This window comes from Oncorhynchus mykiss, chromosome 11 (assembly GCF_013265735.2).
Source record: "Oncorhynchus mykiss isolate Arlee chromosome 11, USDA_OmykA_1.1, whole genome shotgun sequence".
In the NCBI taxonomy this organism is placed as follows: domain Eukaryota; kingdom Metazoa; phylum Chordata; class Actinopteri; order Salmoniformes; family Salmonidae; genus Oncorhynchus; species Oncorhynchus mykiss.
Window position 1 is genome coordinate 45,768,968 of NC_048575.1, and position 26,600 is coordinate 45,795,567.

Consider the following 26,600-nt stretch of genomic DNA (forward strand, 5'->3'; position numbering starts at 1 on the left):
GTAAAGGATGGGAGACATTGGCTTTCCTCTATGATTTCCCGTCTGTCAGATTCTACATTAGTCCCTCGTTCATTTTGAATATGGCTCTGTGTTGGTGTTTCGCCCTCACTCCCGGGACTCTTTGAACTGACATGAATATGAGGAGGCCATCAAAGCCACAGAGAACTAGCACTGTTAATTAAGCCAATGAATGGGAGACTTTTGAACCTCCTGCTACAACAGTGTTGTCTGATGTACTCAATTGTGTGTGTGTGTGTGTGTTCATGCATGTGTGTTTACAATCAAGCTTGTACATACACTGCCACACCTAACCAGGTACTTTATAGAGATAATCTGCTCCTTGGAAAATGTTTTGTAGTCCAGACATTCCCAAAGTGCCACCTAGGATGACTTAGACACAACAGCAGCAGCCAGGGTTTAGTTTAGGGTGTCTTGCCTTGTCTGCTCCATCCCTCAGGGTCCACTATCCCCATTTCTGCCATTTTCTCCACTAATTATCATATTGTAAGAAGCAGCAGGAGCCGCAAGCTGAGCCTCCTAGCGTACAGAAAGAGAGAGGAAAAGGGAGAAGGAAAACTGCACTATCAAAGGAGGGCTTCAAAGACTATCTAAGGCATCTCTTGGGTAATTTGCGATCCTGTATCCTTCCCCCTTCAAAGGGTCTCTGTGTGTCGGGAGTGGGTAGAGGGACAGAGGGGGATCGAATCCGATTTCTCTAATAAATGCTGACACCAGGCCTGTTTGATATTAGATTCAGGGGAGCGTTTTGATTTGTTAACGCCTTTGAAAGTGTTTGGACAACCTTCACACAATCTCCTGCCCACCTCTCCTCATTTACTGTAGGACCATGCACGCCAGAGGACAGTAGGACGGCAAGAAGAGAGGAATCATTTGAACGAAAAATATAGACCTGATGAAAACCCCAGAATGCAATGCTAATGAATGGTATCACAAATACCAAGAGAAAGTTGTTGGCGTTGTCAGTCTTGATGATGACGAGGACAACATGTTTACTCCAATCCCATTGTTCTGAACTCACCAAAGGAACACTTGGTGTGATTTGCATCATATACAACTGAAGAAAAGAATGTGTAATGGTTTGAAAATGAATAATGGCAATCATTTCTCCTTTTCTCTCCTCAGCTGGATATCTGGTCGAAGTCAAACTATCAAGTATTTCAAAAGGTGAGACCTTATCTTTGTGTTCACCCCATACTGAGGTGCAATGCACACTTGGCAGGCGCCAACCTGAGGAATTCATGAATAGTCACGTAGGTCTCCATATTGTGGTCCAGTCGGTCTCTCTCTCGTTGGGCCACCTGTCCCTGTGTGTTGTTCTCTCTCACTAGTCAAGCCCTGTCATACCAAAATATACTCGGTTTCCTGTTGGATTTCATTTTAAACTGAAACCACTTTGCATCATAATCAGTTCTGGCAAGCATACGGAGGTTATGAGTCGTCTTCACTCCCCTCCCTCATCAAATCTCAACAGGCAGGGGCATGGCAGCCTAAGGGCAGCCAACCGCCACACACACACACATACACACACCAGTGATGGCGATGAAGCCAACATGAATAGTAAGAGAGCACACAAATGTGTCTTTCATAGAGAATTCTCAATTGTATGTTTATTTCTATTATCTTCTTACTTTTAACGTTCGATCAGCTTTACTGTTGCAGATAGATTGTGGCTTCCATCAATGTAATTGTCTGCATAATTTCCAATCCCCCATATATTTTTGGGTAAGTAGATACAGTACCAGTCAAAAGTTTGGACACCTACTCTTTTGGCCACCTACACCTACTTTTATTTTATAATAATAGTGAAGACATCAAAACTATGAAATTACACACATGGAATCATGTCGTAACCAAAAAAGTGTTAAACAAATGTTAGATTCTTCAAAGTAGCCACCCTTTGCCTTGATGACAGCTTTGCACACTCTTGGCATTCTCTCAACCAGCTTCACCTGGAATACTTTTCCAACAGTCTTGAAGGGGTACCCACATATGCTGAGCACTTGTTGGCTCCTTTTCCTTCACTCTGCGGTCCAACTCATCCCAACCATCTCAATTGGGTTGAGGTCAGGTGATTGTGAAGTCCAAGTAATTTGATGCAGCACTCCGTCACTATCCTTCTTAGTCAAATAGCCCTTACACAGGCTGGAGGTGTGTTGGGTCATTGTCCTGTTGAAAAACAAATGATAGTCCCCCTAAGCGCAAACCAGATGGGATGGCGTATCAGTGCAGAATGCTGTGATACCCTTGCTGGTTAAGTGTGCCTTGAATTCCAAATAAATCACTAACAGTGTCACCAGCAAAGCACCCCCACAACATCACACCACCTCCTCCATGCTACATGGTGGGAACCATACATGCGGCAAACATCCGTTTTCCTACTCTGCATCTCACAAAAACACGGCTGTTGGAACCAAAAGTCTCAAATTTGGACTCATCAGACCAAAGGACATATTTCCACGATCTAATGTCCATTGCTCGTGTTTCTTGGCCCAAGCAAGTCTCTTCTTCTTATTGGTGCCCTTTAGTAGTGGTTTCTTTGCAGCAGTCTCCTCTGAACAGTTGATGTTGAGATGTGTCTTTTACTTGAACTCTGAAGCATTTATTTGGGCTGGTAACTATAATGAACTTATCCTCTGCAGCAGAGGTAACTTTGGGTATTCCTTTCCTGTGGCGGTCGTCATGAGAGCCAGTTTCATCATAGCGCTTGATGGTTTTTGCGACTGCACTTTAAGAAACTTTCAAAGTTTTTGAAATGTTCTGCATTTACTGACCTTCATGTCTTAAAGTAATGATGGACTGTTGTTTGTTTTGCTTATTTGAGCTGTTCTTGACAAAATATGGATTTGTTTTTTTAGGGCTATCTTCTGTATTACCACCCCTACCTTGTGACAACACAACTGATTGGCTCAAGCGCATTAAGAAGGAAAGAAATTTCACAAATTAACGTTTAACAAGGCACACCTCATGAAGCTGGGTATGAGAATGCCAAGAGTGTGAAAAGCTGTCATCAAGGCAAAGGTTGGCTACTTTAAAGAATCAGTCAAAAGTTGACACACCTACTCATTCCAGGGGTTTTCTTTACTTTTTTTCTTTATTTTTTACTAATGGACAACAACTCTTAGGCTTCTACTTCCAGCTTATACATACTATTTGCATTTTACGGACACAGTATAGTTTTACAATTGTTATCGTTTGTTTGTTTTTAGTTCCATCCTTCAGCTCCACTCAACCCCTCCCATCTGTCTCTGAACACCATCCAGTATTTTCATAGATTCTACATATTGTAAATTAAAGATACAAAACATTCTAAGACTATTTGTTATATTATTAATCGATTGACTATGACTTTTTAAGTCACCCAGCAGTGCTATTTGCAAAGTTGGCTCCAGGTAAATGTTGCAAATCTTAAGCCATTCCTGAACCTGCGACCAAAAACAATCTAAATATGTACCAAAACAAATTATCTAATACTTCTGTCTCTTTGCAGCAAAATCTGCCGAGCTGGGATGGTTGTATCCCCCATATATATAACATTCTATTGGTTGCAAGAATTTTGTGTAATAATTTAGTCCAATCAAACTTTATTTGTCACATGTAGACTTGCTTACTTACAAGCCCTTAACCAACAGTGCAGTTCAAGAAGAATAAATATTTGGCAAGTAAACTAAAATAAAAAGTAATAACAAAAAGTAACACAATAAGAATAACAATAACGAGGCAATATACAGGGGTGCACCGGTACCGAGTCAGTGTACAGGCTAGTTGAGGTAATCTGTACATAACAGTGAGTAACAGCAGTGTACAAAAGGGAGAGGGGGGGGGGGGGGGGGTCAATGTAAATTGTCCGGTGGTGATTAAATGAATTGTTCAGCATGGTTTGGGGGTAGATGCTGTTGAGGAGCCTTTTGGTCCTAGACTTTGGTACCACTTGCCGTGCGGTAGCAGAAAATGGTCTGTAACTTGGGTAAATCGAGTCTCTGACAATTTTATGGGCTTTCCTCTGACACCGCTTATTATATTGGTCCTGGATGGCAGGAAGCTTGGCCCCAGTGATGTACTGGGCCGTTCGCACTACCCTCTGTAGCGTCTTACGGTCAGATGCCGAGAAGTTGCCATACCTGGTGAGGCAACCGATCAGGATGCTCTCGATGGTGCAGCGGTAGAACCTTTTGAGGATCTGGGGACCCATGCCAAATCTTGAAAAAATGTGTTGTCGTGCCCTCTTCACGACTGTCTTGGTATGTTTGGACCATGATAGTTTGATGGTAATGTGGACACCAAGGAACTTGAAACTCTCTACCCGCTCTACTACAGCCCTGTTGATGTTAATGGGGGCCTGTTCGGCCTGCCTTTTCCTGTAGTCCACGATCAGCTCTTTAGTCTTGCTCACATTGAGGGAGAGGTTGTTGTCCTGGCACCACACTGCCAGTTCTCTGACCTCCTCCCTCCTCCCTATAGGCCATCTCATCCTTGTCGGTGACACTGTCGTCAGCAAACATAATGATGGTGTTGGAGTCGTGTTTGGCCACGCAGTTGTGGATGAACAGGGAATACAGGAGGGGACTAAGTACACACCCCTGAGGGGCGCCCCAGTGTTAACCTCTAGCACTTAGCCATCCCGGATCCGGGATCGTGAATACAGCCTCAAGCTCATTACCATAACGCAACGTTAACTATTCATGAAAATCGCAAATGAAATGAAATAAATATGCTAGCTCTCAAGCGCAGCCTTTTGTTAACAACACTGTCATCTCAGATTTTCAAAATATGCTTCTCAACCATAGGAAAACAATCATTTGTGTAACAGTAGCATTTAGCGTTAGCGTTAGCATTCAGCAGGCAACATTTTCACAAAAACCAGAAAAGCATTCAAATAAAATAATTTACCTTTGAAGAACTTCAGATGTTTTCAATGAGGAGACTCTGTTAGATAGCAAATGTTCAGTTTTTCCTGAAAGATTATTTGTTTAGGAGAAATCGCTCCGTTTGGTGCGTCATGTTTGGCTACCAAAAAAAAACTAAAATCCAGTCATCAAAACGCAGAACTTAAAAAAAATTAACTCCATAATATCGACTGAAACATGGCAAACGTTGTTTAGAACCAATCCTCAAGGTGTTTTTCACATATCTCTTCGATGATATATCGTTCGTGGAAGTGTGCTTTCTCTCCTGAATCCCAGGAGAAAATGCCCGCACCTGAAGATTACGCACCAATTTAGACAAAGGACACCGGGCGGACCCCTGGAAAATGTAGTCTCTTATGGCCAATCTTCCAATGATATGCCTACAAATACGTCACAATGCTGCAGACATCTTGAAGAAACGACAGAAAGGACAGGCTCGTTCGTGGTGCATTCACAGCCATATAAGGAGACAATGGAAAACAGAGCTTCAGAAATTCTGCTCATTTCCTGTTTGAAGTTTCATCTTGGTTTCGCCTGTAGCATGAGTTCTGTGGCACTCACAGATAATATCTTTGCAGTTTTGGAAATGTCAGACTGTTTTCTTTCCAAAGCTGTCAATTATATGCATAGTCGAGCATCTTTTCGTGACAAAATATTGCGCTTAAAACGAGCACGTTTTTTTTATCCAATAATGAAATAGCGCCCCCATAGACTCAACTGGTTAAGGATAGACATGGCAGACTTGTTGTTCCCTACTCTACCACCTGGGGGGGGGGCAGCCTATCAGGATGTCCAGGATCCAGTTGCAGAGGGAGGTGTTTAGTCCCAGAGTCTTTAGCTTAGTGATGAGCTTCGTGGGCACTATGGTGTTGAACACTGAGCTGTAGTCATTGAACAATATGCTCACACAGGTGTTCCTTTTGTCCAGTGAGAGAGGGCAGTGTCGAGTGCGATTGAGATTGCATCATCTGTGGATCTGTTGGGGCGGTATGCGAATTGGAGTGGGTCTAGAGTGTCCGGGAGGATGCTGTTGATGTGAGCCATGACTAGCCTTTCAAAGCACTTCATGGCTACCGACGTGAGTGCCACGGGGCAGTAATCATTTAGGCAGGTTACCTTCGCTTCCTTGGGCACAGGGAGTATAGTGGTCTGGGTTTCCCTTTGTACTGTAATAGTTTTCAAGCCCTGCCACATCTGATGAGCATCAGAGCCGGTGTAGTAGGATTCAATCTTAATCCTGTTTTGACGCTTTGCTTGTTTGATGGTTCGTCTGAGAGCATAACGGGATTTCTTATAAGAATCCTGATTAGTCTCCCGCTCCTTGAAAGCGGCAGCTCTAGCCTTTAGCTCGATGCGGATGTTTCCTGTAATCTATGGATTCTGGTTGGAATATGTGAGGATGACGGCATCGATGCACTTATTGATGAAACCAATGACTGAGGTGGTGGATTCCTCAATGCTTTTGGATGAATCCCGGAACATTCTGTGTCTGTGCTAGCAAAAAAGTCCTGTAGTGTAGCATCCGCGTCATCTGACCACTTCCTTATTGGGCTAGTCACTGGTACTTCCTGCTTTAGTTTTTGGTTGTAAGCAGGAATCAGGAGGATAGAATTATGGTCATACTTGCCAAATGGAGTGCGGGGGAGAGCTTTGTATGCATCTCTGTGTGTGGAAAAAGGTGGTCTAGGATTTTTTTTTTCTGGTTGCACAAGATTGGATCTGGGCCTGTTCCAGTGAAAGCAGGATATCCTTCTCGTCAGACTCGTTAAAGGAAAAAGTTTCTTCCAGTCCGCGGTGAGTAATCGCTTTTCTGATGTCCAGAAGTTATTTTCGGTCATAAGAGATGGTAGCAGCAACATTATGTTCACAATAAGTTTTTATGAAAGTTACGCAAAAAAAATGGCACAATTGGTTGGGAGAATGTAAAACGTCAGCCATGTTCTTCAGCGCCATAACAATTATCCAGCGTTGTTTTGTGTGTCAGTTCATAAACAATGTGCTGAAAATCTCTTCCCAACTATTTTGCCATCTATATGGCACATTCAATTTTGGGGTCCTTAAATTACTTAAATTACTTAAATAACTTTTATACGTCTTTATTTAAATGTCATGCAATAAAATGCAAATTAATTACTTAAAAATCATACAATGTGATTTTCTGGATTTTTGTTTTAGATTCCGTCTCTCACAGTTTAAGTGTAGCTATGATTTAAAAAATTACAGACCTCTACATACATTGTAAGTACGAAAACCTGAAAAATCGGCAGTGTATCAAATACTTGTTCTCCCCACTGTATACCGTGGGACAAAAAGTATTTAGTCAGCCACCAATTGTGCAAGTTCTCCCACTTAAAAAGATGAGACAGAGGTCAAACGTTTTCTGTAAATATTCACAAGGTTTTCACACACTGTTGCTAGGCTTTGTTACTTTGGCCCCAGCTCTCTGCAGGTCATTCACTAGGTCCCCCCGTGTGGTTCTGGGATTTTTGCTCACCGTTCTTGTGATTATTTTGACCCCACGAGGTGAGATCTTGCATGCAGCCCCAGATCCAGGGAGATTATCAGTGGTCTTGTATGTCTTCCATTTCCTAATTAATTTCTTCAAACCAAGCTGCTTACCTATTGCAGATTCAGTCTTCCCAGCCTGGTGCAGGTCTACAATTTTGTTTCTGGTGTCCTTTGACAGCTCTTTGGTTTTGGCCATAGTGGAGTTTGGAGTGTGACTGTTTGAGGTTGTGGACAGGTGTCTTTTATACTGATAACAAGTTCAAACAGGTGCCATTAATACAGGTAACGAGTGGAGGACAGAGGAGCCTCTTAAAGAAGAAGTTACAGGTCTGTGAGAGCCAGAAATCTTGCTTGTTTGTAGGTGACCAAATACTTATTTTCCACCATCATTTGCAAATAAATTCATAAAAAATCCTACAATGTGATTTTCTGGATTTTTTCTCATTTTGTCTGTCATAGTTGAAGTGTACCTATGAAAATTACAGGCCTCTCGTCTTTTTTAAGTGGGAGAACTTGCACAATTGGTGGCTGACTAAATACTTTTTTGCCCCACTGTATATATAAAATCAACATTTTGGTTTTTATCAATTACTATATTTGAGTTTAACCATAATATTTGTTGTAATATATTCTGTATTTTCTGTTGAATTAACCTTTCTAGCGGAACCCCTCGACAACATTCCGCTGAAAAGGCAGGGCGCGAAATTCAAGATAGGAGTCACAAAAAGCAGAAGTATAGATAAAATGAATCACTAACCTTTGATGATCTTCATCAGATGACACTCATATGACATAATGTTACACAATACATGTATGTTTTGTTCGATAATGTGCATATTTATATCCAAAAATCTGTTTACATTGGCGCGTTACGTGCAGTAATGTTTTGATTCCAAAACATCCAGTGATTTTGCAGAAATACTCATAATAAACATTGATAAAAGATGCAAGTGTTATTCACAGAATTAAAGATAGACTTAACCTCTATTCAACCACTGTGTCAGATTTTTTATTTTTTTACTTTACGGAAAAAGCATAATCTGAGGCCCTCAAAACCCAAAACAGCCAGAGGAATATCCGCCATTTTGGCGTCAACAGAAGCTAGAAAAAACACTATAAATATTCACTTACCTTTGATCTTCATCAGAAGGCACTCCCAGAAATCCCAGTTCGACAATAAATGACTGATTTGTTCCATACATTTCCATAAAGCCCATCATTTAGTCACTTGTTGTTAGCTTGTTCATCCCAGTCATCCATCTTCGTGAGACGCGAGCACTTCCTCCAGACAAAAACTCGAAAAGTTCCATTACAGTCCGTAGAAACAAGTCAAATGATGTATGCAATCAATCTTTAGGATGTTTTTAACATAAATCATCAATAAGGTTCCAACCGGAGGATGTCATTGTCTGAAGAAAAGCATTGGAACAACAGAAAACTCTGTTGGGAGCGCTCATCATGAGACCGAGGCTCTCTGCCAGACCACTCGCTCAGAGCTATTATGAGCCCCTGTTTTATAGTAGAATCCTCAAACCAGTTTCTAAAGACGGTGACATCTAGTGGAATCCCTAGGAAGTGCATCCTCATTCATATCTCACTGGGATTTCAATAGGCACTGTTTTGAAAATCGATTACTCACTTCCTGTTTGGATTGTTTCTCAGGTTTTTGCCTGCCATATGAGTTCTGTTATACTCACAAACATCATTCAAACAGTTTTATAAACTTCTGAGTGTCCAATGCTAATAATAATATGCATATATTAGCATCTGGGACAGAGTAGGAGGCAGTTCAGTCTGGGCACGCTATTCATCCAAAAATGAAAATGCTGCCCCCCTATTCCAAAAAGGTTGAAGTTGCAACTAACTTTCTATGGCTTGTTTTAAAAATAGCAATATTTTGGAGATGCTTTCATTTTCAAATAACCGAAAGTGAGAGGTTGTAATCTGAATAAAAGGGAAACGGTAATTCTTGAACATGAGGTGAGATATTCTTACTAATCTTCTAGAGAACCAGTTCGGATTTAAGTATAACTTTTGAATGACTAAAGCTTTTAGTGAGAGGTCTAATGGTTTAATATTGAATCATTTCTGCCCTCCAAATTAATATTCATGATATAAATAGGCACGTTTAATTTTGTCTGGCTTGCCGTTCCAAATAAAATGTAACCTTCTTTGCTCAAATAATTAAAAAAACAAGTTGCTAGGTGTATGCAAGGTCATAAGCAAATAGGTAAACTGGCATATGACTAAATAGTTCATCAGGGTGCTTTTCCCACAAATAGACAGGTATTTTCCTTTCCACGGTAGCAAGATCTTATCTATTTTTGCTAACTTTCCATTAAAATGTATTGCAATGGGAGAATTTCTTTCTTTTAGGATATAAATACAGAGTATGTCCACTTCACCGTCAGACCATTTTATTGGTAAACTACAGTATGTTTATTTCTTGATCTCATCCTAATGCAAACAGACCCTGTCTGATGGGGAGGGAGTGCATCTTTCATTGCACTGGCAAGGTCTGACTTGTGACCGAAGCCTCTTACTTTGTTACCTGTCCAGTCATATACCTTACATCTTCTTTGGGAAGAACTTTTCCCTCCGGTTTTGATATGTTTTCCTTGCGCGTGTACTTTACTGCCTGCCATGTGCTAGTAATAGCCAAAAACTCGTCATGCGTCTCCAGATGGTCAAAATGCAATAGCAATGGACATATTGACTGGACACAGCAACAATTGTCAGAATAACTTAGCTCATCAAAGTTACATAATAAATGGGCACATATAATTGCATGTGGGATGAATATTAGATTTTGATCAAAATATTAAGAATAATTAGACGCCTAGTCACTGCCAAGTGAATGTGTAGGAGGGAGAGATTGGTACAGTATATTCTATGATTAGGATTGCTCCAGGATTGCTCCCAGCGCTGGTCTAGCAGACTTCTATTAGTTATTTAGAAAGTCGAGTAATGATTGCTCAGGCCTTGAAAACATGTTTCACTTGACAGCTTTTATTGATTAAGTTATGTAGTACTCACTTGCTCATAAAATCATATTGAATTGAAAAAGAACTGGCAGACTTAATGTGATTGTATTGTCTCAGGCTTAGCAGAGGGAATTGGAATGTTTACAAATATTCAGCGACAATGTGATTTTACAAGCCCTGTTTTTTTTCTCTAAGGTTACGGATCATGCCACTACTGCTCTGCTGCACTACCAACTCCCCCAGATGCCCGACGTGGTGGTACGTTCCTTCATGGTGAGCACATTCACAAAGCAAACCCTCTACATAACCCACTCCCACCCCGTGACTGAGCTCCACTACTTGATAATCTACTCTGTCTTTGGTCCCATATCTTCACCATATGCACATAGCCGATGGATTGCACTCGCATTGCTGTCTCTAGGCATCTTATCACACCTACAGTACTGTTACAGTGCCTGCTTTTGATTGAAAGCTCTGTAACACATTTTTGAGGAAGGGGTTAAATTCTGTCAGGCTATTACTGGATACAGTACCTTGCAAAAGTATTCATCCCCCTTGGTGTTTTTCCTATTTTGTTGCGTAACAACCTGTAATTTACATTTATTTTTATTTGGATTTCATGTAATGGACATACATAAAATAGTCCAAATTTGTGAAGTGAAGTGAAATGAAATAAATAACTTGTTTCAAATTCTAAAAAAGAAAAAACAGAAAAGTGGTGGGTGCATATGTATTCACCCCCTTTGCTATGAAGTCCCTAAATACGATCTGGTGCAACCAATTACCTTCAGAAGTCACATAATTAGTTAAATAAAGTCCACCTGTGTGCAATCTAAGTGTCACATGATCTGTCACATGATCTCAGTATATATACACACACCTGTTCTCAAAGGCCCCAGAGTCTGCAACATCACTAAGCTAGGGGCACCACTATGCAAGCGGCACCATCAAGACCAAGGAGCTCTCCAAACAGGTCAGGGACAACATTGTGGAGAAGTACAGATCAGGGTTGGGTTATAAAAAAATATCCAAAACTTTTAACATCCCACAGAGCACCATTTAAATCGAAAGAATATAGCACCACAACAAACATGCCAAGAGTGGGCCGCCCACCAAAACTCACGAACCAGGCAAGGAGGGCATTAATCATAGAGGCAACAAAGAGACCAAAGATAACCCTGAAGGAGCTGCAAAGCTCCACAGCGGAGATTGGAGTATCTGTCCATAGGACCACTTTAAGCTGTACACTCCACAGAGCTGGGCTTTACGGATGATTGTCCAGATAAAAGCCATTGCTTAAAGAAATAAATTAGCAAACACGTTTGGTGTTCACCAAAAGGCATGTGGGAGACTCCCCAAACGTATGGAAGAAGGTACTCTGGTCAGATGAGACTAAAATTGAGCTTTTTGGCCATCAAGGAAAACGCTATGTCTGGCGCAAACCCAACACCTCATCACACCGAGACCACCATCCCCACAGTGAAGCGTGGTAGCAGCATCATGCTGTGGGGATGTTTTTCATCGGCAGGGGCTGGGAAACTGGTCAGAATTGAAGGATGGCGCTAAATACATGGAAATTCTTGAGGGAAACCTGTTTCAGTCTTCCAGAGATTTGAGACCGGGACGGAGGTTCACCTTCCAGCAGGACAATGACCCCAAGCATACTGCTAAAGCAACACTCGAGTGGTTTAAGGGGAAACATTTAAATGTCTTGGAATGGCCTAGTCAAAGCCCAGACCTCAATCCAATTGAGAATCTGTGGTATGGCTTAAAGATTGCTGTACATCAGCGGAACCCATCCAACTTGAAGGAGCTGGAGCAGTTTTTCCCTGAAGTATGGGCAAAAATCCTAGTGGCTAGATGTGCCAAGCTTATAGAGACCTACCCCAAGAGACTTGCAGCTGTAATTGATGCAAAATGTGGCTCTACAAAGTATTGACTTTGGGGGGGTGAATAGTTATGAACGCTCAAGTTTTCTGTTTTTTTAATAGAAAGAGGAGGAAGGGAAGCACTACTAAGGTACACAATAGTACATTTTGGTAGATAGAAAGTGCTCTTTGGTAAAAGGGGTAAATTGGTTATCAAAAAGAAAGGAGGACCAAGGCACTCTTCATATAATTCATTAAAATGCCTTTATTAGTATGGCATGTTCAATAGAAACAACGTTTTTTTTAAACCGACGCGTTTCGGCTGCATGGCCTTCGTCAGGGAGTACAAAAAAAAGAGGAATTACAAGGTCCTCTTTTTAACAGCTTATCAATTAGCCCTAATTGGAAGAGGGAGTGGTTACACCATTGATTGGACACACCTAGTAAGCAATACTATACACATTGAAATACTTTAGCTATGTTATCATAAAAATACAACTCCAAACTAGAAGTATCAGAACACTAAAAGGTAGTTCTAACCTTAAATATGACTGGGAGAAGTGTCAAGAATAAGAAAGCTAAATATACCATAGTACACTAGAACACAGCAAAACATGAACAACAACAGTCTAACCATAGCTGAGGGCAATAGAGCAAAATGTCCACTAGATGACAGCAAATGGACCCATCACGAGCCTACAGGAAGGGTGAGAAATCCATATCTTCATTTAAACCAGGGTATTTAGTGGCCTGTAGTTTGTAAATCCCAAAACTTTCCCTTTGGTTTAACTGTTTAAGACGGTCCTCTTTTCTAATAGAGGCCGGAATATGATCAATACCCATAGCTTGTAGGGAGGCATGGTTGCCATGGTGTAGGGACTTGTAGTGCCTTGCCATGGGGTAGTCTTCATTGCCTACCTGTATGGCGTACTTGTGTTCCACTAAGCGGTCTTGAACGCGTCTCTTTGTCCTTCCAATGGAGAACACCTTGCACTGTGGACATTCCAATCTATAGATGACATGGGTGGTTTTGCAGTTAATGAAATGCTTGACGTAATACTCCATTTTGGAAGCTGTGTCAACAAAAGCCCTTTTCTGTTCTTGTATCTTATTTCTTGTTTGTTTCAGAATATATTGCATCTTCAAAGTGGTAGGCATGTTGTGTAAATCAAATGATACAAACCCCCAAAAATCTATTTTAATTCCAGGTTGTAAGGCAACAAAATAGGAAAAATGCCAAGGGGGGTGAATAATAAGCCACTGTAATTAGTGGTTGTTAGTCGGGCAAAGTTCCCCTGTCCCGCTGAAGCTTGTAACCAGTCTCCACATGTACAGTCCTATGGAGGAAGTACCTCAGGAAGCGTACCTTACTATAGACTTGTCATTGTTACTGTGTGATGTGTCAGGTACCATTGGAGGTTTTTACTCCTTACTTCCTGGAGTGCGGGCAAGATTATGCGTTAGTGTCTTGATTTTGGCTGTGACGGTCATGGAATTTTGGATGACAGTAATTGGTCAGCCAAATGACCACGGTCCCCGTTATAACTGTTAGAATAGAAAGAAGAAGAAGAAAATGAAATATATATACAGTTGAAGTCGGAAGTTTACATACACTTAGGTTGGAGTCAATTAAAACTTGTTTTTCAACCACTCCACAAATTTCTTGTCAATGAACTATAGTTTTGGCAAGTCGGTTAGGACATCTACTTTCTGCATGACACAAGTCATTTTTCCAACAATTGTTTACAGACAGATTATTTCACTTATAATACACTGTATCACAATTCCAGTGGGTCAGAAGTTCACATACACTAAGTTGACTGCGCCTTTAAACAGCTTGGAAAATCCAGAAAATGATGTCATGGCTTTAGAAGCTTCTGATAGGCTAATTGACATAATTTGAGGTGTACCTGTGGATGTATTTCAAGGCCTACCTTCAAACTCAGTGCCTCTTTGCTTGACATCATGGGAAAATCTAAACAAATCTGCCAAGACCTCAGAAAAAAAATTGTAGACTTCCACAAGTCTGGTTCATCTTTGGGAGCAAAAATCACCAAATGCCTGAAGGTACCACGTTCATCTGTACAAACAATAGTACGCAAGTGTAAATACCATGGGACCATGCAGCCATTATACCGCTCAGGAAGGAGACGCATTCTGTCTCCTAGAGATTAACATATTTTGGTGTGAAATGTGCAAATCAATCCCAGAACAACAGCAAAGGACAAAGGTACAAAGTATCTATATCCACAGTAAAACGAGTCCTATATCGACATAACCTGAAAGGCCGCTCAGCAATGAAGAAACAACTGCTACAAAACCACCATAAAAAAGCCAGACTACAGTTTGCAACTGCACATTTTAAAGAAAATAACTTTATTTAACTAGGCAAGTCAGTTAATTAAGAACAAATTCTTATTTTCAATGACAGCCTAGGAACAGTGGGTTAACTGCCTGTTCAGGGGCAGAACGACAGATTTGTACCATGTCAGCTTGGGGATTTGAACTTGGAACCTTTCGGTTACTAGTCCAACGCTCTAACCACTACGCTACCCTGCCGCCCCATGGGGACAAAGATCTTACTTTTTGGAGAAATGTCCTCTGGTCTGATGAAACAAAAATACAACTGTTTCGCCATAATGACCATCATTATGTTTGGAGGAAAAAGGGGGAGGCTTGCGAGCCAAAGAACACCATCAAATCAAAATCAAATCAAATGTATTTATATAGCCCTTCGTACATCAGCTGATATCTCAGTGCTGTACAGAAACCCAGCCTAAAACCCCAAACAGCAAGCAATGCAGGTGTAGAAGCACGGTGGCTAGGAAAAACTCCCTAGAAAGGCCAAAACCTAGGAAGAAACCTAGAGAGGAACCAGGGGTCCTCTTCTGGCTGTGCCGGGTGGAGATTATAATAGAACATGGCCAAGATGTTCAAATAATAATAATCATTTGTGTGATAATCATGCCAACCGTGGAGCACTTCACAAAATAGATTGACATGAGGAAAGAAAAATTATGTGGATATATTGAAGCAACATTTCAAGACATCAGTCAGGAAGTTAAAGCTTGGTCTCAAATGGGTCTTCCAAATGGACAATGACCACAAGCATACTTCCAAAGTTGTGGCAAAATGGCCTAAGCACAACAAAGTCAAGGTATTGGACTGGCCATCACAAAGCCCTGACCTCAATCCTATAGAAAATGTGTGGGCAGAACTGAAGAAGCGTGTGCGAAAAAGAAGGCCTTACAAGCCTGACTCAATTACACCAGCTCTGTCAGGAGGAATGGGCCAAAATTCACCCAACTTATTGTGGGAAGCTTGTTCAAAGGTTTCGGGTAGCCTTTCACAAGTTAAACAATTTGAAGGCAATGCTACCAAATACTAATTGAGTGTATGTAAGCTGCTGACCCACTGGGAATGTGATGAAAGAAATAAAAGCTGAAATAAATCATTCTCTCTGCTATTATTCTGACATTTCACATTCTTAAAATAAATTGGTGATCCTAACTGACCTAAGACAGGGAATTTTTACTAGGATTAAATGTCAGGAATTGTGAAAAACTAAGTTGAAATGTATTTGGCTAAGGTGTATGTAAACTTCCAACTTCAACTATATATATAATAACAAAATTCACACATTGCCCCGCTCCTGACAGCATGTGCTGCTGCAGGGAGGGGGGCTTTGCTAGGCAACCAAAGACTGGTTTGCTACAACACCTTGCTTGTTTCAGCAAGGTGAAACAAAGTTTCATCATGTTGTAAAAACTTCATGTTACCGCAGAACAGACTCAACCGCACTAATGCCTGGCTATCCTGTCTTCAGTCATCTGTTTGTTCCACACGAAAAGAATGACAGGTATTTTATTTTCATGGCAGTCTTCATCCATAACCGCCAGTTATGCAGTAATTGTGCCCGCCCTACTTGATGTTTTTAAATAGCCCTACTGTCCACTCTGCAGACCTGTGCTCTTAGTGCTGAGGTGAGGGAGATTAATTAGCCACTCCGGTGTTGGAGACCTATTCTGATCTGGCCTGGCCGGGGTGTTGTGGCTGGGTCCAATCAGACAGATCAACGGCTCGGCTTCAAGGGCAACACCCGGGCGCCTCCATTACAAGCCTGTCCTCGTTTACAACTTGACTCTGTCTAGAAAGACATTAGCACAATGTCTGCAATCAATCCTGTTTAAAGGAACAGTTGGCCTCGGTCCCGTCTTAAGTAGCCTCTAAGCAATAACACAAATATGGCTTCTTTGCACCTGTTTTGCAGTTGCTATTCCATAGGCTTTGCACATGCATTACTCTCTACTTACCTTTAACCATAGTGTTCTCGTCGCAGCGCTAACATGAGATTGTTGTAATGGGTCTTTTCTCATGCCGCCCAATGAGGGTGGTGATCATTACGCTGGCCGGTGATGAATCGAGGAGCAGGTTTTTAATCCTGCAGATGGATGGTGCCAGTGAATAGGTTTGACAGGTGTGTGACTGTGTGAGGGAGGTCTGGCAGTGTTGCTGGCTGGGGCCGACTGATGGGCTGGGAGAGAGAAGGGGGCCCGAGGATGTGGAGAGACTCCACTCACACCCCTGGTTGGATCGACCACAATCCCCACATTGGTGCTCTGTGTCTCTGTCCTCCTCTCTCTCTCTCTCTCTCTCTCTCTCTCTCTCTCTCTCTCTCTCTCTCTCTCTCTCTCTCTCTCTCTCTCTCTCTCTCTCTCTCTCTCTCTCTCTCTCTCTCTCTCTCTCTCTCTCTCTCTCTCTCTCTCTCTCTCTCTCTCTCTCTCTCTCTCTCTCTCTCTCTCTCTCTCTCTCTCTCTCTCTCTCTCTCTCTCTCTCTCTCTCTCTCTCTCTCTCTCTCTCTCTCTCTCTCTCTCTCTCTCTCTCTCTCTCTCTCTCTCTCTCTCTCTCTCTCTCTCTCTCTCTCTCTCTCTCTCTCTCTCTCTCTCTCTCTCTCTCTCTCTCTCTCTCACCATGTCAGCTCATATGTTCATCAAAATAGCCCAACATTTTATGTTTTACTAGAATCAGTCTATTGGTGAGTCCTTCTGAGAAATATATCACTGTCTTCCTGCCTGAATTTCCCTTTTCTTTTCTCCTTGTCAGACCTGGCTAAGAAGCTACATCAAGCTGTTCCAGACCCCGTGTCAGCGTTGTGGGAAATTTCTGCAGGAGGGCCTTCCCCCGACCTGGAGAGACTTTCGTACCCTGGAGGCATTCCACGACACGTGTAGGCAATGAGGAATCAGCGGGGGGGGGGGGGGGGGGGAGTTCAATTGGAAACTGTTCTGACACCCCATCTAATAAGACTGCACCTGCTCTTCAACCTCTGCCTACACTGTTCATGTAGGAATCAGCACTGTTGTTTATGGACTGTATGTCACTGCCTTATAGTCCTCCTCCTGGTTGAATGGGCATCAGGAAGCCAACTGGGTTGGAATGGGAGGGAGAAGGGATCTAATCAAATATGCCAAGACTGCCACTATTGGTTCTTCCTCCCTCATTGACACATAGGGCTGAGGCAGTAGTGGCAGTCCCGGTGCTTTGATTTGAATTTTGTTGTTGTCCTCCCACTGTGTTGGATGATGTCATATTAATGTGTCTACTCACGTTTAACCCAATCTCACACTTTAATCCAATCTCACAGCTGTCCAAATGTTTGCCATATAATAAATTGTTCAGTGCTCCTGCTCCAGCCCCCTGGTTGTGCTTAACCTTCTTATTTAGGTTCTGCACAACCAGAACTTCTCCAAATAATAATAAAATAAGTTATTTTTCAGCAAAGTTAGAGCAAACACATGTATGGCCCAAATATTGTGCAGTTTGTTTGGCATTGTGTTGTATCCCTTTTGTACAGGAGCTGAGTTTAATATTTCATGAACCATGCTGGATATGTGGAGGAAAAAGGCTTTTTTTTGTGAGGTGGGAGTTAAAGGCAAGTGAAGGGAATTGCTCATTTTGTAGAATTAGGCGGCACTTTACACTTTCAAAATAATCTGTGCTCTTTTTTGATAACCACTGTCTAAATAAAGTACAACATTTTGTTTAATAGTAGCCATCAGTGTCATCTTATTTTAAGCTTTTGCGGGATGGAGAAAATGGTTTTCCCAATTCATAACACAACCAAATATGAATACTTTTGAACATCTCTAGTCTTGTTCATCAACTTTTAGATAGACATTACCCATGCATTTCATCATTCGTGGGACTCTTTGTGACTCTGAACAGCAGTTTTTTGTCAAGGATCCTTGGCTCGTTGTCAAAGAGCATACAGTCAAATGCAGTGTACATTTCTTTGACTACACGCAATACTGACATTCTGAACCAAGGTATTTTAAGTCACGGATACACCGCATACAAGATTCTCTCCTAACTAAAAACTTAGTTGCACACTTTTGAGGGAAAACAATATGCGTTTACAAGAGTGGTTCAGATTGCATGAAGCATGAAATTGGAATGGGCCTTTTGTATAGTAACCTTTCCAGCACAATAGGGACATCATGCTGTGTCTCTTCTGTACAGGTTCCCTTCTGGCTTTCCAGCTCTGAATTATTGATTTTGTTTATGTTACTTTGTAGAATCAGCCACTGGAAGAGCTAGTCAGATTAAGCAGAATATGAATAATGGTGATAAAAGTGTACTGTTAGTATCCATCTCCTCCATAGGACAGCAGGACAGGACCGTGGGTATGTGTCCGTCTGCCTGTTCTGTCCATCCATCCATAGGAATTAGTCGATGCTCCATTCAGAGAAGCTCCAAACACCCCTTCCCTCCAATTTATTTGCTGTGTGAAATAGCCACTGAGCCTTCATCAGAGTGTAATAGTGTGATTGATTGGCAGAGTAGGGCGATGTGGGGAAAAGAGAAATGTACCAGGGCCGGTGGCTAAAGAAAGCCCAGCTGATTCATTCCCTCTAGTCGAGTGTACAGTCAAGCCCAGTGTAGCCCACTTGTTCTTATTATCTCTCTCAATTATCTTAGCATTCTTACACATTCAACTTGTAGTCTGCACAGGGGCACGTTTAGTAACAAACTTAGTGAATGTAAAATATTTTATTCTGTCAATGACATCAGTCAAGTACGCCTAGTACTCAATAGGCTCTATAACAAACCTAAAGCAATGGTAAATCGTAGCACTGGTGGTAGCACTATAGGTTGGTGGTTGTGTCAAATGTTTTGGATATTTTCACAACCAGAATTATGGGCGCAATAGCTGGCGGTGGTGTGAGGGCTGGGTAATGATTAATAAACAAGTTGTAAATGTGTCGAGGCTTGACCCCTTACTGGCCAATCATAACGTGCTCCACGTCTAAATGTGTGGTTGCTACAAGTTGTGTTTATTTGGATCCCCATTAGCTTCTGTAAAAGCAGCAGCTGCTCTTCCTAGGGTTTACAAAAAAACCACAAAACATGACCAGCAACAAAACATTGATAGACAAGGACAGACACATATTTAAAATACAACAATATACAAATAATACAACTAAAAAATAATGTTTGTGTGTGTCCCCTCACAGTTCCCACTGTTCCATGAATTGATGCTTGAGTAATTGGAGATGGAAGGGAGTTCAACACGATCATGACTTTGTATGAAACTGCATTGCCGTGATTTTGTTTTTCCAGAGTCCCCTGGTGGCATGTCATGTGGGGTATGTATGGGTGTCTGAGCTGAATGTTATTTGATTATACAGACAATCTGGAATTTTCATCACAGTAATATGTATCATAAAAACTAGAAGAGAAGCAGTTAATCTCTTGTGAACCCAACTAGGAAAGACTGGCATGCATGTTGTTGATGTTAGTTCTGTTTTGAGCCAGGGGCTATTCATGATAAATATCCATTTGGGTAACAATGAAGTACCTTACTGTAATTGTATTCCATAAAAATGGCCAAAAAATAAATACAAATTGCTTCTTAGCAAAGAGCAATTTTTCAAGCAACAATTTTGATAGGACTGTCTGGGAGAGGTCTAAGTTGGGAGGGAAAAACTACCGTTATTGGCAGAGAAGTTTGGAACTCTTTCTTATTAGTCTATTAAAGTTGAAATATGTCACTTTTTTCATTCTCATTGAAAGCAAGTCTAAGAACGGTAGATATGTTCTATGTGCGTTATTTCTATACTGGTGATGTCACCAGGCAGGTCAAAACTCCATCCCACCAAAACAGGCAGAAATTTCAGGCAGTGTTTTCACAATTTGAAATGATTATTCCATCCTCAGTGTTGATTGCACTGGTCCTTTTAAGAAAGACCAGAACTAGATGGAGAGATGAGTGTGATGTACAGAGGAAAGTGGCAAGCGGAGGACCTGGGGATAAAATCCCAACGTTACCATTAGACCAGAGTCTGGCACGCTGGGTAGCTACAGTTGAAAAACACGGGCTTGTGAATGTCATTTTACGTTTGGAAAACAGACTCACTCCTAATAATGAATCATGGAAACATAAAATGGTACAGTGTATAATGATAGTTTGCACTAACTGGTGTTGAAATCTGACTTGTCTGATTGAACACCAGAAGAATACTTTTCTAGTGAATCTGAACTATTTTGGTAACTCTGTTAAAAAAAACAGAAAGTAACAACAATCATTTCTTAGCATTATGTTCTATTCCGCTAAACTGCACAGAGGAATATTGTGTGAAAGAATTGTTTATTTTGTCTTACCTCTTTGCTTATGATGAATTTGTGTGTGTTATTTCTGCAAATCCCATGTCACAATCTGCTCCCAACCTGAGTATTCATACAAATGAATTATTCAGGATGTTTACCTGCCCCCATTCTGACTTCTGCCCCTCTTTGTAATGAGAGAACTCTAAAAGCTAACAATTTCCAATGTTTTACCTAGGTTCCCAGTTCCCCAGAAACTTTTCATTAGAACTGTTTCACTTCCACTCAAGTTTCCAAATAGTATGATTAGTTTGTGTCGTCATTCATCAGAATGAACTAAAGTGATTAGCAACATAGATATAACTCTACTCAGTGTTTGGGAAACAGACTCTCTTCATCCCCCCGCCATAGTGGAAAAATTAAACCTTCGCGGAGAAGTGCGTGTTTTCATGGATGGTGGTACCTGTAGTGGTACCTGTAGCCAACGGCGTTCCCCTTTGAGTGTTCTATAGCAGTTGGTAAGGTGCAATTCTATGAGTTTACATGCAGAAGGAGTCATAGAAAACAACCTAACAAGCTAAATATATACAGTTAACTGCCAAAATAAAGGAACACCAACATAAAGTGTCTTAATTGGATGTTGGGCCTCCACGAGCCAGAACAGCTTCAATGCATCTTGGCATAGATTCTACAAGTGTCTGGAACTCTATTAGAGGGATGCGACACCATTGTTCCACGAGTAACTCCATCATTTGGTGTTTTGTTGATGGCGGTGGAAAACGCTGCCTCAGGCGCCGCTCCAGAATCTCACCATAAGCGTTCAATTGGGTTGAGCTCTGGTGACTGAGACGGCTATGGCATATGGCTTACAACGTTTTAATCAAACCATTCAGTGTCCACTCGTGCCCTGTGGATGGGGGCATTGTTATCCTATGGGGGCGTAGACATGGTAGCCAAAATAATGGCCTGCCCAGCATTTTTATACATGACCCTAAGCATGATGGGATGTTAATTACTTAATTAACTCGGGAACCAAACCTGTGTGGAAGCACCTGTTTTCAATGTACTTTGTATCCTTCATTTACTCAAGTGTTTCCAGTATTTCGGCAGTTACCTGTAGCTTCCAGTAGGGAATTGTAAACGTCATAATGGATAGACACTTGGACTGCATTTCCTCCTCGTTTTAGCCCTTCCCACTCTTTCCCCCTCCTGTATGCCCCCACCCCACCTGCTGTGCCCGCCTCCTACTCCTCCCAAGGACTGTGTCCTCATTATCTCGCCCACCCCCAGCCCACCTCGTTACCCCCAGGCACCCCCATCTCAGACATGTTCCCTTCGGAACACCTAATTACTGCTCCCAAACACTGCTTATTATTGATAACAAGTGCTGGTGTTGCCCTGCCCTCGAACCACTGTGAGTCAGAAAGAAGAACCAGAGCAGGGCGTGAGGTGTGTAGCTGGCATCGTTGCTGTATGACTGGTGTCTGTAAAGCTAACTGTGCCCCATGCCGAATGTCCCTTCTCTGGGTTGATGCAAAGTTAGACAGATTGGGGCCTGCACAGATCTCAGTCCACACACTGGAAGTTAAGACTACTCAATTCTCCTTACAATCCAAGGATTCACCGTCCAAATACACGTTGATTGAAATGTGTGTTATTAAGTAAGAAAAAGCAGTGGACACCGACAAGGCGCTTTCCCTCCTTGTTGAATAAAGTTCTCCTTCGTCATGAAAATGGAAACTGACAGCATAATAAAAGAAAGGCTAAGCCTATGTTAAAGGTTGTCATAAACCTATTGAACAGACACCCTGACATTTCTTAATTACAGTGGAGGCGTTTTTTCCCGTGGTCTCCCATTCTGCCTGCATTACTGAGTAGAGAGAGACGGGTGGTGGAAGATAGAAGGAGAAGTTCTGCTTAAGGGAGGTCGGTTGTTGTCCCGGGAGACAGATGGTGATGAGTTCCTCTTGGTGCCAGGAGTTTTTTGGACGGGCTTCGTTCACACAGCCCTAGGCGTATGTAGGAGGTGCGTACACCGGGATCGGCCTCAGCAGTGGAGGCCACATCCACGTCCCATCTGTTCCTCAGCATCGCCACCAGATCCCCCAACTAGCACTGTGTTATCAACAGTACTCCGGGCTCGCATCATCACACCTGATTCCTTCCCTCTCTCTGGTCGCGGAATGATCACGTTTCGAACCGTGAACCTGCCCGAACCACACCACCGTAATGATTGTGTATCACCATATTTGAATAGAAAGATACAGCGACACATTTGTATGGCATTCAAAATCCTGGTACGCCAGATTGAGGAACATAAGCAAGCAGTACATATCACTGGCCCTCAGTTGGCTTTCAGGGGGAATCGTGCTTTTGGCCGGGGAATAGCCAAGCACTAGAGGTGGTGACACAACAGCCCTGAAAGCTCTCTAAATCAGATGCTCTACTGGCTCCTGGACAGAAATACTGTAGAATTGTATCCCATTCCATAACATACGGTGAAACATACATTGGCAAAGGTCAAGTACAAGATGCACAGTATTAGGGAGGAAGGAAGACTGAGGTCAAATCTAACCCAGAAATTTGCAGCATCCAATCAGGTGGTGGCCTTACAATCATGTGATGTATATGTTTTCATTGAGTCTATGGGACCCAGGACTCCCTGGAAAACAGTGTAAATGTTATGCCTATGATTAACTTGGAGGGCTGAGAGGGAGAAAAGTAAAGCACAATGATATGATTAGACAGGATTATCACAGAACAAGTTTGCAATAAACACTAAGAGATGTACTGCCCTGATGAACCCCACATATTAAAATATTCATGATAGTCATCCAATGAAATTTCAACTCCAGGGCATTGTTCGTTCAATGATGTCCTTTTATTATATCTATGCAAATGTACTGTTATAAATAAGTGCTTGAGCTTTTCATAATGCTGAATTACAGCATTTTAATGTCAGTTTCTTTATTTGGTGGCAGTGCTTTAATGTGATATTTAACAGAATTGAATTTACTCCAGAGAATAATGCTTTCTTCCGAGAAATGTTTAGTGTGCACCAGTCTTCTAATTCATTGATAATTGAGTTTTCTTAGAGTCATCATCAGTTCAGTAAATTAAGGCAAATACACATAGGCTTACAGATTTGGAGGAATGAAACTCGGGGCCCTATTGTGATAATTTAATACAATACTGAACAAAAATATAAACGCAACATGTACTGTAAAGCGTTGGTCTAATGCTTCATGAGTTGAAATGTTCTATGCACAAAAAAATGTATTTCTCTCAAATTTTGTGCATACATTTATTTACATCCCTGTTAGTCAGTGTTTCTCCTTTGCCAAGATAATCCATCCACCTGACAGGTGTCACATATCAAGCTGATTCAACAGCATGAATGTTACACAGGTGCACCTTGTGCTGGGCACAATAAAACACCACTCTAAAATGGGCCGTTTTGTCACACAACACAATGCCACAGATGTCTCAAGTTTTGAGGGAGAGTGCAATTGGCATGCTGCCTGCCTGCAGGAATATCCACCAGAGGTGTTGCCAGATAACTTCATGTTTGTTTATCTACCATCAAACCAAATCAAATGTTATTTGTCACATGCAGATGTTAATGTGAGTGTAGCGTAATGCTTGTGCTTCTAGTTCCGATAGTGTGATAATATCTAACAAGTAATCTAACAATTTCCCAACAACTACCTAATACACACAAATATAAAAGGGGTGAATGAGAATATGTACATGTAAGTATATGGATGAGCGATCGCCAAGCGTGAGCAAGGAGCAATAGATGGTATAAAATACAGTGTATACTGTACATGTGATATGAGTAATGTAAGATATGTAAACATTATTAAAGTGCCATTATTTAGAGTGTTGTTGTATAAAGTGATCCATTTACTGAAGTGGTCAGTGATTGGGTCTGAGTTAGTGATTGCTGTTTAGCAGTCTGAAGGCATTGAGATAGAAGCTGTTTTTCAGTCTCTCTGTCCCAGCTTTGATGCAGCTGTACTAACCTCGCCTTCTGGATGATAGCGGTGTGAACAGGCAGTGGCTCGGGTGGTTGATGTCCTTAATGATCTTTTTGGCCTTGCTGCGACATCGGGGCTGTAGGTGTCCTGGAGGGTAGGTAGTTTTCCCCCGGTGATGCGTTGTGCAGACCGCACCACCCTCTGGAGAGCCTTGTGGTCGAGGGAGGTGCAGTTGCCTACCAGGTTGTGATACAGCCCATTGTGCATCTGTAAAAGTTTGTCAGGGTTTTGGGTGGCAAGCCAAATTTCTTCAGCCTCCTGAGATTGAAGAGGCGCTGTTGCGCCTTCTTCACCACACTGTCTGTGTGGGTGGACCATTTCAGTTTGTCTGTGATGTGTACGCCGGAACTTGAAACTTTCCACCTTGTCCACTGCTGTCCCTTCGATGTGGATAGGGGGCTGCTCCCTCTGCTGTTTCCTGAAGTCCACGATCATCTCCTTTTTTTTGTTGACATTGAGTGAGAGGTTGTTTTCCTGACACCACACTCCATGTTCCCTCACCTCTTCCCTGTAGGCTGTCTCGTCGTTGTTGGTAATCAAGTCCACTACTGTTGTGTCACCTGCAAACTTGATGATTGAGTTGGAGGCGTGCATGGCCACGCAGTCATGGGTGAACAGGGAGTACAGGAGGGGGCTGAGCACGCACCCTTGTGGGGCCCCAGTGTTGAGGGTCAGCAAAGTGGGAATGTTTTTTCCTACCTTCCCCACCTGGGGGGCGGCCCGTCGGAAAGTCCAGGACCCAATTGCACAGGACGGGCTTGAGACCCAGGGCCTCCAGCTTGATGATGAGCTTGGAGGGTACTTTGGTGTTGAATGCTGAGCTGTAGTCAATGAACCATAAGCCACCTCCAATGTCATTTTAAAGAATTTGCCAGTACATCCAAACAGCCTCACAAGCGCAGACCATGTGTAACCACGCCAGCCTAGCCCAGCACCTCCGGCTTCTTCACCTGCTGGGTCATCTGAGACCAGCCACCCAGACACCTGATGAAATTGAGGAGTATTTCTGTCTGTAATAAAACCCTTGGGGAAAAAAATATTTTGATTGGCTGGGCCTCGCTCCCCAGTGGGGAGGCCTGGTTCCCAAGTGAGTGGGCCTATGCCCTCCCAGGCCCACCTATGGCTGCGCCCTTGCCCAGTCATGTGAAATCCATAGATTAGGGCCTAATGAATTTATTTTAATTGACTGATTTCCTTATATGAACTGTGGCTCAGTACAGTCGTTGAAATTGTTGCATGTTGCATTTTTGTTCAGTATATGTGTTGTTCCTTCTAGTTCCGACTAAACAAACAAGGAAACTAGAAATAGCATCAACAAAGTACTACAATCAATGTGCAATACATTATTCCCCCATTCTCTTCCTTCTGGGAACAAGCATTTTGTGACTGGTCAAAGCCTCTAAAGTGAATTCAGCTACAGTATCAATAGCCGGAGTGGCAGAGCATTAAAGGCAGCACAGTCAGGGCAGCTACAGCCCCCGGTGGTAAACACATCTTGAATTCTGGATTGTAGATTAGCAGAAGGTCACTGAGGTCAGAAGACTGATTGATAGTGTAATTAAATGCAAATATGAAAATAGATGTTTGTATCAGAGTTGCAGCTTGAAAGTGCTTCTACGGGGTCCATAAGGGGTTAATGCTGTGAATTGTATTGATTTTGGGCTCTCTGAC

At 42.1% G+C, this 26,600-nt stretch overlaps 1 protein-coding gene across 2 annotated transcripts in view; it reads left to right on the forward strand.

The window, feature by feature from the left end:
* LOC110535739 (mediator of RNA polymerase II transcription subunit 27) overlaps positions 1–18,336 on the forward strand; it is a 100,363-nt gene extending 82,027 nt beyond the window's left edge. For both annotated transcript variants that reach the window (XM_036935526.1, XM_021620957.2), the window contains 3 exons: positions 1,144–1,185; positions 10,613–10,690; positions 17,389–18,336. In XM_036935526.1, the coding sequence (XP_036791421.1) occupies positions 1,144–1,185; positions 10,613–10,690; positions 17,389–17,523 (255 nt within the window). In that variant the 3' untranslated portion in view covers positions 17,524–18,336. The remainder of the gene's footprint in view (positions 1–1,143; positions 1,186–10,612; positions 10,691–17,388) is intronic.
* The last annotated feature ends 8,264 nt before the right edge of the window (positions 18,337–26,600 follow it).